This window comes from Triturus cristatus, chromosome 10 (genome assembly GCF_964204655.1).
Source record: "Triturus cristatus chromosome 10, aTriCri1.1, whole genome shotgun sequence".
NCBI lineage: Eukaryota > Metazoa > Chordata > Amphibia > Caudata > Salamandridae > Triturus > Triturus cristatus.
In genome coordinates, this window is record NC_140593.1 from 1216990792 (window position 1) to 1217007490 (window position 16699).

The 16699-nt window shown below is 50.4% G+C and overlaps 1 protein-coding gene across 1 annotated transcript in view; it reads right to left on the bottom strand.

Annotated features, from left to right (window-relative positions):
• HCFC1 (host cell factor C1) overlaps positions 1-16699 on the bottom strand; it is a 272045-nt gene that overhangs the window by 105785 nt on the left and 149561 nt on the right. The window contains exon 17 of the mRNA XM_085629740.1: positions 6955-8527. Within this exon, the coding sequence (XP_085485866.1) occupies positions 6955-8527 (1573 nt within the window). The remainder of the gene's footprint in view (positions 1-6954; positions 8528-16699) is intronic.

The following is a 16699-nucleotide window of genomic DNA, read 5'->3' on the forward strand; positions in this document are numbered from 1 at the left end:
ACCTTACTCTCAAAAGTGGTAGCTTGGTCGAGCAGTAAGGCAGTACCAGAGGACAGTGTAAAGCATTTATTGTACACACTCAGTCAGCAATTGGTTTCGCACACTCAATAACTGAACTCTAGGCCAATGGTTTATATATATAAAAAATATGCAGGTTTTATTTTTAGAACCACAAAGGGGGTAAAAATATACTTTCTCAGCATGAGAGGTTGGATATAAATACTTTTGTCTTAAGCAATAAATTTGTGTAAACAGTCACAGTTGGTTGCAAAAAACAATCCTATTTCCTAAACATAACAATGCATTGAGCTCAATGGTAAATTCAGGTTATTTGTAATAAATTACTTTTCAGATTACTTTTGGAATTCCAGGTCTGGCTCCTAGAACCAGCCTTGGGTCAGTATTCAGAATCAAGTGATGAAAGTCGACTTAATAACTGTAATGATTTTTAAATAATATTTAGCTATTTCAAAAGTTAGCACTTAGAAAATATTTCAAAGAAAACATTCAATGGATCTCTATGGCAAGAAATTCAAATTGCAGGTAGAGTACTTTATCGTTACTTTAGTAATCCAGGACTGGGTACCTAGACCCAGGACTGGGGTCCTTATCAAAAGCAGGTAAGTAATTTCGTTTGCAGAAATGGTACGATTTTAAAAGAATATTTCAAATTTGCAAAAATAGACCCTTAGAAGAAATTTCACAGAAAAGCAGACAATGGTTTCCTATGGGAGAAAAATGAGTTAAGGGTAAGTATAGTTGTGAACACTTTTCAGGGTCAGGGCTGGGCACCAAGATCCAGCACTAGGAGCTCACCTAGGAGCAGGTGAGTAAATTCGTTTTTGTCACTTGGCTGATTTTTGGTGAATTTTTGCAGTTTTGAAAAGTTCACACTTAGAAGATTTTTGAAGAAAAAGCCAGTCAAAGTTACCCTATGAGGAAAATGAAGTTAGCGGTTTAAGGGTAAGTACTCGACTGGCAGAGTTGAAATCCCGGGCATGGACTCAGGGGTCCCCCAGTGTTAGGTAGGTACAGTTGGTTCACCCTCAGCGGTTTCAGAACGGCCGGGTGCAGAGAGAGTTAGGCCCAATGTTATCCTATGAGGGATAGGTGGGCCTTGGTTGGTGGCTGCTGTCTGGCAAGCCACGCGGCTGTGGGAGCTGGGCTCCTAGTCACTCAGGGCAAGTGGGGAAGTAGGTTAGTGTAGAGGGCACTGCCAGGGCCACTCGGGCGGCTGGGTGCAGGGTGCTTTTGAGCCTTCGGGCGCTCAATGGAAATCAATGGGAATGTTCCGGTTTGGAAAAAGGCTGCAGGCTCGGGGACGAGGATGTTTCAGGTGCCACCACCACTTCGAGAGGTAAGTTGGGTAGTTGTAGGTTGGGTGGGTACCCCGGGATTGGGCACAGGGGGCTGCAGGGCGCCGGGTGCAGGGGTGCCTTTTGACGTCGGGAATCTTACCCTCTGGTTGATCGCGGTTGGGGTGGCACTTGGTTCTGAGGCTGCAGGCTTCCTCCGGGATGTCGAGGGGGGTCCTTGGGTGCCGGACTCTGGGTCACAGTCGCCGTGGGGTCGTCCTCAGGGTCTTTGTCCACTCCGGCACTGGCCAGGATTGGCTGGTGCAGAGTGTGTTGGGTCCGCGGTTCCGGGCTGCTGCCAGGGGTTAAAAATAGGTTTCTTGAGTAGAGCCTCTACTCATGGGAGTCCCAGGGGCTTAGAGCCAAAAGTAATTGGTGTCTTCTCTTTTTAGCAGCTGCAGGGCAGGTCTTTGTTCTTCTTGCTCTTCTTGTAATTTTCTATCTGGAATCTGAGGAAGGAAGGTTCAGGGTGCCCCTAAATACTAGATTTAGGGGCGTTACAGGTAGGTGAAGGCCAGGGACCAATGGGTCCTTGTCCTGGGGTGGGTACACCCCCTATCCTGCCTCTCTCCTGTGGGAGGGGGGCAGTAGCCTAATCCTGATAGGGTAGGGCCTCCCATCTTCAAGATGGCGAGAGCCCGGAGATGTGCTTCACCTCGCCTCCCCCACCTGAGGGGTGGGGTGGGCAGGCTGGCACATCCCCTGTCCTTGTATGGGGTTTCCGGTCAAGTTTCCCGCCAGAGTGGGGGGTTGCAGTGGCCTGGGGAAACTCCAAATGGCGGCCTGCCTTTGAAGCTTCCCTTTGCTCATCCTGGAGGAGGAGATTTCTCACCTCACCCAGGATGTGCATTGTTGCAGGCCCGGGAGAGCAGGGGCTCTCCCACCCAGGGGTCCAGCAACGTGTCTGCTGTGTGGCAGCCTGGGCAGCCTCAGAGCAGACGTGGATTGTAAGTTAGCTGTAAGGGGGCATCTCTAAGATGCCCTCTGGGGTGCTTAGTACATTAAATCCTACACTGGCATCAGTGTGGGTTCAATGTGCTGAGAAGTTTGATACCAAACTTCCCAGGCTTCAGTGTTGCCAATATGGTGCTGTGGAGCTCGTGTTTGACAAGCTCTCAGCACCATGTATTCTTAAATGACAGCACTGCACTTACAGTGCCCAGGAATGGACCCGGGTACTGTAGGGGCACAGGGCTCCTGCTCCTGTGCCCACACCATAGGCATAATGCACCCAGCTAGAGGGGTGGCTGACATATGCCTTGGCAGTGTAGGTGATGGGCATGGTACACAGTGATGTGTGCCATGTCGACTCTTTGTTTTGTCCTGCACCCAGACACTCAGCCTGCAAGGGCAGTGTGTGTGTAAGGGTACAGGGCCTCTGAGGGTGGCACAATGAGTGCTGCAGCCCTTAGAGGCCTTCCCTGGCCACAAGGCCCTGGGTACCTAGGGTACCATTTACTAGGGGCTGACATGTGGCTAGGGTTTGCCAATTTGGAGTTTGTGTGGTTTAAGGAAGGAACATAGGCCCTGGGCACCTGATTGGCAGGAACCCAGGGTACATTCAATCGAAGTACATTCAGCAATTTAGCAAAAAGTGGGGGCATACCATGCAAGAAAGATGGCACTTTCTCACAAGTGGAGGTTAATTCGAGACAGTAACCGTGCTGGATAATATCCCTGACCCACCTGTCCGTGGTGATGGCTTTCCACGTGGACAGGAACCGCTGGAGTCTCCCCCCGACAGGTGTTATGTGGTCGGGGGGAAGAGAGAGGGCGTCACGGTTTGTTCTTGGGTGAGGATCTGGTGTTGCCATAACCGCGTCCTCTGCCCTTGGTGCTGGAGCCACGATATCCACCTCTGTTTTTATCGTAGGTACTCTGTGTGCCCCCTTTACTGTATGGCTGCTGTGACCCCTGTCCTCTAGCTGCTCCCCTATTCCCGGGGCGACGAAAGGAGCCACTACGAAATGTCTGCGAGCCCCCATTGACTTTGCAGTGTCAGTGTCCTTTTTTATCTTTTCTAAGGTGGTGTCAACTTCTGGTCCGAATAAGTAGCCTGGGTTGACTGGCTGATTTAGGATGTTGTTTTGAATCTCTGGTTTGAATCCGGAGATTCTTAACCAAGCGTGTCGGCGTAACATGACGCTGGTGTTTATTGCCCTCGCAGCTGTGTCGGCAGCATCTAGCGCGCACTTAATGGATGCGTTTGTAAGAAGTTGTCCCTCTCTGATGAGGAGCTCCGCTGCCTCTTTGTATTCGTCTGGCAGATGTTGGAGTAGTGACTCTAGCGTGTCGTAGTGTGAACGATCGTAGCGAGCCAGGAGGGCCTGTGTATTGGCAATGCGCCAGATGTTTGCTGCTTGAGCTGCAATCCTCTTGCCTGAGGTCTCCAGCACTTTGGACTCCTTGTCTGGGGGAGGAGCATCACCTGTTTGCGAGTGTGCTCGTTTGCGAGCGTTAGCAACCACCATGGAGTCCAGAGGTAACTGACCTCTAATGTACATAGGGTCCCCGGGCGCAGGTTTGTATTTTTTTTCAATCCTGGGGTTCAGCACCCGTGCCCTGGTTGTTTCCTTGAAAATGTCCTTTGCTGGCTTGAGAACACCTTTCAACATGGGCAAAGTTTTGACAGTCCTCTCAGAGGAGGCGAAAGTGTCCACCAAGAAGTCGTCCTCAACTGTGTCAGAGTGGAGTTGCATTCCATGATTGGCTGCAGCACGTTCTATGAGGGCATTGAAGGCAGCAGTGTCCTCTGTGGGAGATGTTTTTGTGCCGTAAAGCTGCATGTCCTGGGTATCTGTTGCGGCACCCAGGTCTGCAGGGTCATCCCAAGCTTGATCTGGGTCCTGCTGCTCCTCAGGATCTATATCCCTAGGGTAGGTGGTATCATCACCTATGTAATCCTCCATGGCGTCTGTGTCGGAGGGCGTTGGAGAAAAGGACTGGGGATCCGGATAGGACGTATGCAGGCGTTCGTATAGAACCGGTTCCAACTGCTGGCAGTTTCTGCTTCAGAGGGATTCTGTAGGAGTCCAAGGCCTGCTCTGGCGTGACCTTCCGTTTTCGGAGCACGAGTCTGCCGGTGTCGATCTATTGGGACGGTGAAGGCTCAGTAGGAGAGTGTCCAGTAGATGGGGACCTTGTCTGGCGGACACGTGTTCAGATCTCGAGCATCTTCGGTGCCGTGGACGGCGGCAAACCAAAAGTGATGTTGGTTGGTGCCGAAGGTGCCTTTGGAGCCTTTTTCGGGTCGGGGCCTGACGTGGACTGGAGGGCTGCATGTTCTTTGATGCGTTGCAATGACGCCGCAACTTGTCGCACCGAGAACGCCGAAGGTTCTTTGGTGCCGAGTGGTTCCGTAGAGGTAGGCGTCGACTGCTTCGGAGCCACAGGCTCATCGATTCGAGGAGAGGTAGTAGCGGTCGACGGAGTCGATGACCTGACCCGTGTCGCTGCCTTCGAAGTGGACTCCGATGGAGCGGCCATCTTAACTTTGGTGGTCGGGGCCGACTGCTTCGGTGCCGGGGGCCGAGGCACTCTTGTGGGACCGACGGCCTTCTTTTTCGGGTCGGTACCGACATCCGCTGCAGCGAGTTCGGCGCCGAAATCCCGTTTAGTGCGTTCGGAGCCGATGGACTGTGCTGGCTTCGAAGGAGTGGAGGTCTTCGAGCCGACCACTGCTAGTTTCACTTTCTGTTTCTGTGGAACTGGTGCGACGATTGGTTTCGTTGAAGGGAAACCAGTCTATTTCGGTAATAATGGCTCTTGCTGGGTGTTCGAGGCCGGGCCTGAAGGCGGGGCCGAAGAACTGTGGGATTGATCTTGGGTAAGGCCCGGAGGCGATCCCTTGACCGGAGCCGTGGAATGACGCACTTTGATAGCCTCAGTTTCTACGGGTAGGCCCTGCTCTTCAGAGCTATCTTCTTCGGCCCCAAAGGACTCATCGTAGTCTCCTACCTCGTCGTCGGCTTCTTCCCTGTGAAAAAGCGCTTCATCGGCGTCTTCCGATCGGGAATCGTGTTCGGAAGCGGGGCTGGAGTGCATTTCTTCCACGCTTTCAACATCTTCGTCCTCTGTGCTGAAGATGTTGGCCGGGGCCGATTGTTGCGCTTCTAATCTCGCTGCCGGTCGATTCCGGAGAGTCTTCTTGGATCGGAATCGGGCACAGGCCATACATGTCGATTCGTCGTGATCCGGCGAGAGGCATTTGTTGCACACCGGGTGGACATCGATGTGTGGATATTTGGCGTGGCATACAGGACACCGCTTGAATGGGGTCCTCGATTCCATCGTCGATGTAAGGTCGATGGTCGGATTAAACGGATCCGAAAAACTGGAAGAAGAAGTTTCTAAACTAAGTAAGAAAGCTGTCGATACCGAGCGGGAACAGTACCGACAAAAACTAAAGGCCTTTTGGCCTTAAATGAAGTTTTCCTAACTTGAGCTAAGATAAGCACATCCGAACCCAATGGCGGAAAAAAACAATCTAAGGATGGGGAGGATGCCCATGCGCACTGTGGTCCAGGGGAGGCGTCACCTATCTCAGGATACTTCGAAGACTCTTCCAGGACAACAACGTGCAAACATCCGGACCCAACACTAGGCGGCGATCTATGCACAGATATGAATTCAGCAGCCCACATGCCTCGAACATTTTCCTATAGTCCGAAAGCATGAACTACAGATCAGAAAGCAACAAGGATGGCATACAAACCTTCTCCTCCTAATACTGCTGGTGGTGGTAGTCCTGAGGAGGCATGCAATAGTGATTCTTCCTCATAGCCTTCCTCGAAGTCATCTTCTTGGCATTTTACATGCAACTCCGATAGACTTCAGGGGTAACCAAAGGGGCCATCTTCTTCATCCGAGCCCTGTTCCTCCAGGAGACGTAAAGGAATCTAAGGAGTCACCTTACTAGGTGATGTGACTTCCGGAGTTAACTGCAAAAGACCCTTCATCTCCTCATCAGACATCAGGAATGTAGATTAAAGAAACCAAATAATCAGAACTCTGAAGAAAACGCTAGTAAAACCTTGCAAGAGTAGATCAAGAAAAAAAACTGAGCAGAGCTCAGTGGTGACTCCTTAGCACAACGTGCGGTAGAAAAGCTGAAGATCTGAAGTTCTCTCAGGAGTGTTCTAGAGGGTAGGGTGTTGTGGCTAAAGCCTAGATTTGGTCATTTACAAAAAGATATGAATATGATACAAAACTGAAATGGGTCTAGGCCAGTTTTTCTAGTTTATGCAAACTTTGTATTGCTGTTTTGATATACCAAGGGACTCCCATCTCGACGACAGGGAATGATCAAGCATGTGAATCTAAGAAAGTTCCAATACAGGAGTAATTCTCATTTACTGGAGGAATTCTAAAATCGCTCACAAAAATTAATGTAGTATAAAATCCGAACACTGTAAACCTAAATGTCAAATGCCTAGCTTAGCCACACAAAGCTGTGCAAAAATATTTAGCTCTGAACTATCACACCCCTTTCAAAGGCACATTACTGAACCTAGCAGGTTATTCACAATTCTAATGCATCCCTTTAAAAGTACCTTCCACTGAGATTTTGTTCATGTGCTATACAAAGACTAGGACTCACCTTGGTTTACCACCATGTTTGATGTCACAGTGGTGGATGTTTGCGTAGTGCCTGTCTCGTGTGTTTCACAAGGCGGATTAGAACACACACGTGGCTGCAGGGTAGCAGGTGGCTGTGGTGGATCACCTCCAATGCTAGATGTTGCTGTGGTGGAGGTGTTGGTAGTTTGAGTCTCGTGGGTCTCACAGGGAGGATTGGAGCAGACTTGCTGAACGGCTCCAGGCTGACCTGTTCCAGGCGGCTCTGCACTGATGTTAGAAGTTGCTGTGGTCGAAGTGTTGGTGGTATGGGTCTCATGGGTTTCACACGGAGGATTGGAGCATACCTGCTGAAGTGGACCAGATTGTCCCTTGTCTGTTCCTGCTGTAGCAGTCATGGTTGTGTCAGTGGAACTAGTCTTAAGAGTGTGACACGGCCTCTGCACATCCTCAGGCATACCTGTGCCAGTGGTGGACTTCACTGTGGTAGTTGTTTGGGTCGTGGTGGTCTCACGTGTTTCACATGGAGGGTCGGAACAGGCTGGCTTAACATTGCTTGTGTGAGTCTCAGGCAGTTCAGAGGACTCCTCACCATCAGCAGACACACTCATTGTGGTACTGGTGGAGTTCGTTTGATGTGTCTCACAGGGAGGGTGCTCACCAAGCCGAATGTTTTCAGACAGTCCTGTACCGATGTTAGACTTTGCAGTGGTCGGTGTGTGTGTCGTTTTAGTTTTTAAAGTCTCTGATATTGGACTAGTGCACACTGCCTTTGCATCTTTGTCGTCACTGATTCCTGCGACAGCATGAGCAAGCTGTGTCGGATTGCTGGACTGGCTCATGCTGCTACTAGCAGAAGCGGTCATAGTTGTACTAGTGGAGCTAGTCTGGTGGGTTTCGCATGGTGGGTTTGTATTTGTTCTCTGTATGTTCTCAGATGGTAGATTGCCCATGTTTGACCTTGCAGTGGTTGGCGTGTGGGTCGTGTTAGTCTCATGTGTCTCACACGGAGGATTAGAACACCCTTGCTGAAGAGTAGCAGACTGTCCAGTACCCATGTTAGCAGTTGCAGTTGTGGCAGTGGGAGTTGTGTTTGTCTCATGCGTCTCACAAGGAGGATTGGAGCAAACGCGCTGCACTGTGCCAGTCTGGCCAGAGTTTAGAAGTGAACTAGCTACTGTGGGCGTGTTAGTAGTGTGTGTTTCATGCGTCTCACACGGAGGATTAGAGCACACACGGACTACAGTGCCATTCTGCTGAGTCACAAGCGTGCCAGTCTGAGTATCAAAAGGCGGGTTGGCACAGACAAATTGGATCATTCCCTGCTGCTGCACTAGGTTTCCTAGATTGGCAACTACTGATGTGGTAGCAGTGTTGGTGGTGCCGGTTTCATGGGTCTCACAGGGTGGATTAGAACATACAAGGGTTACAGTGCCTGGCTGGTCTCCATGCCCGGAATCTGCAATTGTAACAGTAGCAGTGGGGTGCTCAGTTGTAGGAGAAGCCAGAATTGACATAGGAAGGTCATGAACTCCTTGACCCTCCACGTTGCTGGGTGCAGAAATCAAAGTAACCTGAGTGGGCTGCGAGATGGACTGTGAGAAGGAGAAAAAAAAAACCGTTAATTTCCAACCTCAACATAGCAAGACTAGAAGCCAAAGAGCCATAAAAGTGTATTTTATAGGTAATACACAAGAAGGAATCTTTATACAAAATAATTTTATTAGTTATGGTTTACAGAGATAACCAGAACTGAACATGCAAATTTAGTACAGATGCTGCACTGTGGACTGTCAGGCCTGGATATCAAGGAACTCATGCACTAAGTTGAGCACTTCAAAGCTTGGCCTTCTTGTTTAGCCTGACACAGATACTACAAGGCGCTAAATGCAGTGGTCACTACAGGGGTGTACATCTGACAACATGGCATCAAACCAACAGCAACTTTATTTCCTTTAATAAATCCTAGCCCACGCAATAATGATCTAGGACTACAGACTTAGGCAGGTTTTTAAGCTAGCAACCTAAACGTTACACACACCCACTGCTTTTTGAGAAGTCCAGATTTCATGCACAAGCAACTTTAGTCAAACCCACATCTATCATTAATTTTGAATCGCAACTGGGAAGAAAAGTCAGCAATCCAGAGGGGTTTTGACCTGTGCAAGAAACGAACCAAGAGGATCAGAGCATCACATTAAGTAGGTGCTCCATACATTTGCTATCACATAGGTAGTCAATAAAGTTGTCTGGGGTAGAGACCACAACACCATCCTTTAGTACGAGGCAGACCGCAATCCAACACCAGCGAGCCGCAGCGAACCCAAACGACCAATCTTCTCCCATTGCATTCAACCATACAGAGCCGAAGCCAAGCACACTACTGAAGGGCATCAATGCCCACCATTCACCATGCTGCCACTTCATTGGTCTTAAATAATGCATTATCTTTAGAGATGGATTTGAGGTAAGGATTAGTTACTTACCTGTAATCCTAGTTCTCAAACAGGGGTATACTCAGTCATAATCTATGAATAATCCCCGCCCACGTGCGGGATCCCGGAGCATATAGAAAATACATATTTATACATATATATGCATATGTGAAAACATATACATGCAGCCTAAAATGTTTCAAACATGGCAATGCTGAAATTACATAGGTTTGCATTGTAGTACCCCCTAACCCATAAGGAAAAAATGAAGCACTAAGCCAATTGTCACACAATGCTTTATTGCCATAAAGCAAACTTGTAATTGCAGGCATTTGCCTGTAGGCTGCAGTAGAGTATCAAGAAAACAGAAAATGACACCTTGCCTTTAAGGCATTAGAGTAGGGGGACCGTGCCTTTAAGACCGGCAGGAGACCCCCCTGCTCCCATGATGCACACAGGTGACCGTTAGGTCAGTTCTTTTTGACTGTGCACTCGCACCTGAGTAGATCTGCAATCAATAAACAATAACTTGAGGAGAAATGCTCGTCCTGGGAGGTGGGTGGGTCGCTTATGACTTTGATGAGTATACCCATGGATGAGAACTAGGATTACAGGTAAGTAACTAATCCTTCTCATCCAGGGGATACTCATCAATAGTCATAATTATGACTAGAGTAGCAAGCCCATACCCAAAGTCTCGCGGACGAGCAATATAGCATCTAGAACATGCATTAACATCACATTAGCATAGCAGTTACGCAAACAAATTCCTCAAAGAGGCCAGCCCCACCTGGGCGTCTGCCTGTGCGTCTGAATCTAGGCAATAATGGCGTGTAAAGGTATGTATGGAGCGCCATGTAGCCACTTTGCAAATTTCAGACATGGGAACGTTGCGAAGGAGAGCTACAGTAGACGCTTTCCCTCTAGTAGAGTGTGCTCTTGGTCTAACCTGTAGAACCTTGCGAGACAGTTGATAAGACAAGGCTTTACATGAAACAATCCATCTAGAAATAGACCTCTTGGAGGCAGCCAGCCCGGTATTTGTTGGACCGTAATTGACAAAGAGCCTGTCAGAATTTCTAAGTGAAAGGGTTTTAGCAAGATAAAATTTCAATACCCTCCGGAGGTCTAGAGCATGTAAAGCTCTTTCCGGGAGAGTGGTTGGCTGAGGAAAAAAAGTGGGCAGCGTGATAACCTGATTATTGTGGAAATCCGAGACCACCTTGGGCAGGAAGCTCGGATGAGTACGTAGCACCACTCTATTGGTATGGAACACAGTGTAAGGTTCCTTGCAGCAGCAGAGGGCCTGAATTTCACTTAGCCTGCGGGCAGAAGTGATGGCTACTAAGAAGGCAGCCTTCCAGGTCAGATGCTGCAAGGATGCCTTATGAATAGGTTCGAAAGGAGCTCCCATCAACTTAGAGAGAACAATGTTGAGTTCCCAGGGAGGGGAAGGAGACCTCACTGGTGGAAATACTTTAAGCCCATCTAGGAAATCTTGGACTACCGGCATCTGGAAGAATGAGGCCTGGGTAGGAGATTTTCTATAAGCTGTGATAGCAGCTAAGTAGACTGATAGATGTATACTTCAAACCAGACTTTGCTAAGTGTAATAAGTAGGGGAGAATAACCTGTTCTTGACCCTGGATTGGATCAAGGGCGTTATCTCTACACCAAATGTAGAACCTCTTCCACTTGAAGGCATAAGACTTCCTAGTGGAGGGCCTTTTTGCTTCTCGAAGAATGATCACAGTCCGCCGGAAGATCTAAATGTCCGTACTGGATGAGTTCAGGAGCCATGCCGTCAAGCGGAGAGAGGGGAGGTTGGGATGGAACATTCTCCCCTGGTTCTTGGTCAGTAAGCTCGGCAGGCAAGGCAATCTCCGGTGTGGCACCTCTGACAGCTGGAGTAGATCCGTGTACCGCCATTGGCGAGGCCACTCCGGAGCTATAAGAACCATCCGCGTTCTGGTCCTGTAGAATTTCTGTATCACCGCTGGGATGAGAGGGAGAGGAGGAAAAGCATACAGCAATGTCTGCGACCAGCTGATCAAAAGTGCGTTCCCCTGAGATCCCTGTTGGGGGAACCTGGAGGCGAAGACGGGGCATTTTTTTTTTTTGCCGCGTCTGCGAAAAGGTCGATGTCCGGTACTCCCCACTGCCGGAAGATCTCTTGGGCGAAGTCTTCGTTGAGCACTCAGTCGTGCGCTTCGACGAAGTCTCTGCTGAGGCCGTCTGCCTGCACGTTCAGGGTCCCTGGCAGGTTAACAGCAATGATCGAAAGGCCTCTCGCCAGTAGCCATCACCAAATGGACTGAGCTTCCAGAGATAGGACTCGTGATCTGGTGCCTCCTTGCTTGTTCAGATAGAACATAGTTGTGTTGTCTGTCTGAATCTGAACGTGGCTGGTTTGGAGAGATGGATACAGGGATTTGAGAGCCAGATAAACTTCTTGGAGCTACGAGCAGTCTATGTGATAACTCTTTTCGGTATTGGACCAGAGACCTTGTACCTGAAGCTGGTCCATATGAGCAGCCCAGCCCTGCATGGAGGCATCTGTGACCACTGTCTGTGTCGGAGGCGTCTGATGGGAGGGGACGCCGTGAAGCATATGGGAGCGTTTCATCCACCATCTGATGGAGTCTTTGGCGGCTTGGTGAAGAGAGATCAGATCTTCCCAGCGACCGGACCTCTGCGACCACTGATCCTCTAGCTCTTGTTGTAGAGGACGCATGTGAAGACGTGCATTGGGTACAATGTAAATGCACGAAGTCATCGACCCCAGAAGTGACGACACTTGCCTGGCTGTGGGGAATGCAGTGCGGGGAAGTGTGTGGCATTTCTGAAGCATGGATAGTAACCTCTCCTCCGAAGGACACACGCTTGCCTTTGCGGAGTCCAGAGAGGCGCCCAGGTAGTGAATCCGCTGAGTGGGATTGAGGACCGACTTTTTGTAGTTGACTTGTAATCCCAGCGACTGTAGCAGATTGAGGCAGAACGAGAGATGGCTCTGGAGTCGAACAGGAGTGGAACTCTTCAGGAGCCAGTCGTCTAGATAGGGATAGACTAATATCTTCCGTTTGCGGAGGAAGGCAGCTAACACCGCCATACACTTGGAGAATGTCCGTGGGGCGGATTTGAGGCCAAACGGCAGAACTCTGTACTGGTAGTGCTGACGAGAGATCTGAAACCGGAGGAATTTTTGGTGTTTCACTGAGACAGGAATATGGAAATAGACATCCTGTAGGTTGATGGCACACATCCAGTCTCCCTGGTGAAGATGCGGGAAGATTTGGTGCAGGGCTAGCATTCTGAACTTTTCCTTCTTGACAAATCCGTTGAGCAGACGCAGGTCGAGAATGGGTCTGTACTCTTTGACTCTCCTAGTTTTTGAACTAGAAAATACCGGGAGTATACTCCTTGATTTCTTTGCAGGGGAGGTACTTCCTCTATGGCGTTCTTGGAGAGGAGAGTAGCTACTTCGTCCAGTAAAAGCCGATTTTGAATTTGAGGATGGTGCTGCCTCCGTGGGGATACTTGCCGAGGGGGAGACTTGAACCTCAGCAAGTAGCCATGCTGTACAATATTCAGCACCCATCATTCTCTTGTGATAGCTTCCCACTCTTCCAGGTGAAAACTGATACTTCCTCCTACCGGAGTGGCGAACGGGCGCGGAGGAAGTAAGATCTCACTGCTTGGAGGGCTGCTTGGTGGAGGACTGTTGCTTTGCGTTCCCTCTCCCTCTGCCACGACCCCTTTGTTGGAACTGGGGCCTCTGCTGGTTCTGAGAGGACCATTGGGGTGTTTGAACGCGCTGATGAAAAGCGCGCTTGTCGCCCTGACAAAAGCGCTTCAGATATTCCTTGCGCTTTTCCAGCCCAACAGCTTTAACGGTGTCCATCTCTGCTTTCATCTTGTTCATTTGGTAATCAGCGCGAGCCCCAAACAAGGATGACCCGTTAAAAGGCAAATTAAGAATTTTCTTTTGAGCATCGGGCTTGAGGCCCTTTAGACGCAGCCAGGCTGAGCGCCGAGAGCAAACGCCATGAGAGTAGCCATGTGCGGCGAGGTCCGAAGCATCCGCAGCCGCACTTATGATCTGATTGCTACAAGCCCACCTTCAAGGAGAATTTCATTGAAATCCTGTCAGTCTTCCCTTGGCAGTTTTTCAGCAAATCTGGAGAGGGAATCCCAAAGTGAACGATCATAACGTCCCAGAAGGGCTGAAGCACTAGCCACCTTCATGTATGAAGCAGAAGTGTTGCACATCTTCCTGCCATACAAATCCATTTGCTTACTGTCTTTCTCTGGGGGGACAGAAGAGGACAGACGCAGAATGGGACTTCATGGCAGCCGCCAGAATAACTGAGTACGCTGGCGGGTCCGCTCTTAAAAATAAGGGATCCTCGGCAGGAGCCTTATATTTCTTAGCGATTCTTGAAGGCACAGAGTCCACCGTAGCAGGAGTGAGAAATGTGGCCATAGCTGGCTCAAACAGTCCTGGCACCAATGGCAGCATAGGTCTGGGTGCTGAACGGTGATGTAACGTATCAAATATAATTGATGTGGGAGCCAGAGGGGTGTGCAGCGTTATGTTCAATTTCTGCGCACCTCTACCCAGGACGTCAGAGAAAGTAGCGATGTCATCAATAGGAGACACTCGTGATGGAGGTATAGAGGAAAAGTTCAGAGAATAGTCCTGGACCGAGGACCTTGTGGAGGAAGACCAGGTGGGTGATCTAGTGCGTCGCCTCTTGTGGGGACGGTCACTGTGATGAGCCCTGGACCGTGATCTGTGTTTAGAAGGAGATCTTGGCCTTCTGTGAGAGGAAAGCCGATCCCTGGATCGTGACCGGCGTGGAGAAGGTGACTTTGGTCTACGCAGAGAAATCATGGAGGGAGAGTACGTGCGAGAATAGTCCGAGCCCGGACTTCTGCAGTCACCTGTACCCGCATTCTCAAACCAGCGAGGTGAAAGTCCAAACTTCTCTGGTGCCTTAAATGATTTCTCCGGAGAGATCTGCACGATATGTAGACCTGGAGATGATAAGCGATCTCCTGAAGATCTAGATCTAATCCTTTCCGTGGAAACTGCAGTTCTATCCTACAACGTCCAACGTCTCGACGTCGATGATGTTTGTGTCACCATCGGTGCCGATTGTTGGGAATGCCGCTCCGCCCTAGACGGTGGTCTCGACGCTGATCGCCTACGGCGTTGCGGAGACCTTCGTCGTCGAGCTGGTGACTTAGACGTCGACCTTCGCCGTCGAATTGGTGACTTCGGCATCGACTTTGGCCGCCGAGTTGGCAACTTTGGCGTCGACCTACGCTGGCGGTCCGGTGTGTTAGACGTCGATCTTCCATGACGTCGAGTTGGGGTTGATCTTCGACGTCGAATGCCTTGACGTCGATCGACCCCCTCGCGGCGAGATGTACGTCGTCGCAGCTCTCGACGCTGACCCCCTCGAGTGCGGCGGAGTGTGTCTCGACGTCCACGGAAGCCTTGATGTCGACTGTCCGGATCTCTTTGGACTAACAGCCTTCGAGCCCGAAGGGCTGTGCCTCGATGCCGACTTACTTGGATGCGGCAGAGAACCTAGACGTCGAGATGAAATCGACGCAGAAGTCGTCCTGGGTTTTTTAGACAGTACCTTCGACGTCGAATCTCCTGGAACCATGGTCTTCCTGGGGTCAGGAGAGGTGGTATGTTGCCGTTTGAGGTCGTCTAGCTGAAGAGTGTGGTTTTAAGGATGAATGGTCGCCTTCACGACGGCTTCTTTCCTTCTCCAGCTGGGCATGCGCTCTCTATCGCGCAGAGTGCGCCTGGAAAATTTCTGGCAGTGGGGGCACCGGTCAGGATTGTGTGAAGTTGGCAGACACACAATACACACAGAGTGTGGATCCGCCAGTGCCATCTTATTTGATTTGATTTGATTTGATTGATTTGGTAGAGCGCAACAGCTACCCCGGCAAAGGGGTGTCCCGGCGCTAAGAACAGACAAACTAATCTGAGGTGGAGGGGGAGGGGTAACTAGGCAGCAGGGAAGAGATGAGTCTTAATTGCTTTGCGAAAAGCAGGGAGGGAGTCAATAGTGCGAATGCTGAGGGGGAGATCGTTCCACAGTTTGGGGCCAAGGACCCCAAAGGAGCGGCCTCCAGTTCGGCAAAGTCGAAACCTAGGGATTGACAGGAGGAGTTGGTTGGTAGAGCGAAGAGCACGGCCAGGGGCGTAGGGTTGGACAAGGCTTCGGAGCAGAGGGGGGCTTCCCAGTTTCACGATCTTAAAGATCATGACTAAGGCCTTGAATTGGATTCTGTGGTCCACGGGTAGCCAGTGGAGCTTGCGGATGGTGGCTCTGGCTGAGCACCTCCGTGGGAGGCCAACCAGCGTTCTAGCTGCCGCATTTTGAATGCGTTGGAATCTGGCTGTTTCCGCTTTATTAGCTCCCAACAGGAGGACATTAGCGTAGTCCAGGCGTGATAGAATGGTGGCCTGGATAATGAGCTGGCGGGCCTTGGCATCGAAGAGCCCAAGTATGGGCCTGAGGTTCCTTAAAAGGCCTATGCAGGTGGCTGCCACCTTTTTTGTGTGGGATTGGAAACTAAGGTTGGCATCAACCCAGACTCCCAGATTTTTCACACAGCTTTTGGGGAGTGGGGTGTTGCCTAAGGATGACGGCCACCAGTGCTCGTTCCAAAGGCTGATGTTACGGCCCAGGAGGAGCACCTCGGTTTTTCCGGCGTTGAGTTGGAGGTAGTTGTCCGTCATCCAGCGAGCCACAGCAGACATACCCTCTTTGAAGTTGGATGCCATGGCGGACGGGCTTTCCGAGAGGGTGACAACCAACTGGGTGTCGTCCGCGTATGATACAAGCGTGAGCCCCCATTCTCTAGCTACGTCCGTGAGTGGCTGGACGTATAGGTTGAAGAGGGAGGGGCTCAGCGCTGAACCCTGTGGAACCCCCTGAGCGATGGGGTGAGGTTTAGAGAGGTAAGGAGGGGCAGACACCTTGAATGATCTATCCTTGAAAAAGGATCGGAACCATGCAAGTGCCGGGCCAGTCACACCGGTAGTCTCCAGACGTTCTAGCAGGATGTTATGAGATACCGTGTCAAAGGCTGCGCTGAGATCGAGGAGGATCAGCGCAGCACTATGACCGGCATCTAGAATCATCCGGAGACGCTCCGAGGTAGCTAGTAGGGCAGACTCCGTACTGTGGCCTGCACGGAAGCCATTTTGGGAAGGGTCCAGGATTCCATGATTGTCCAGGTGTTTCGACAGAGACTCATTTACATGGGTTTCGGCAATTTTGGACATCCATGGGAGAAGGG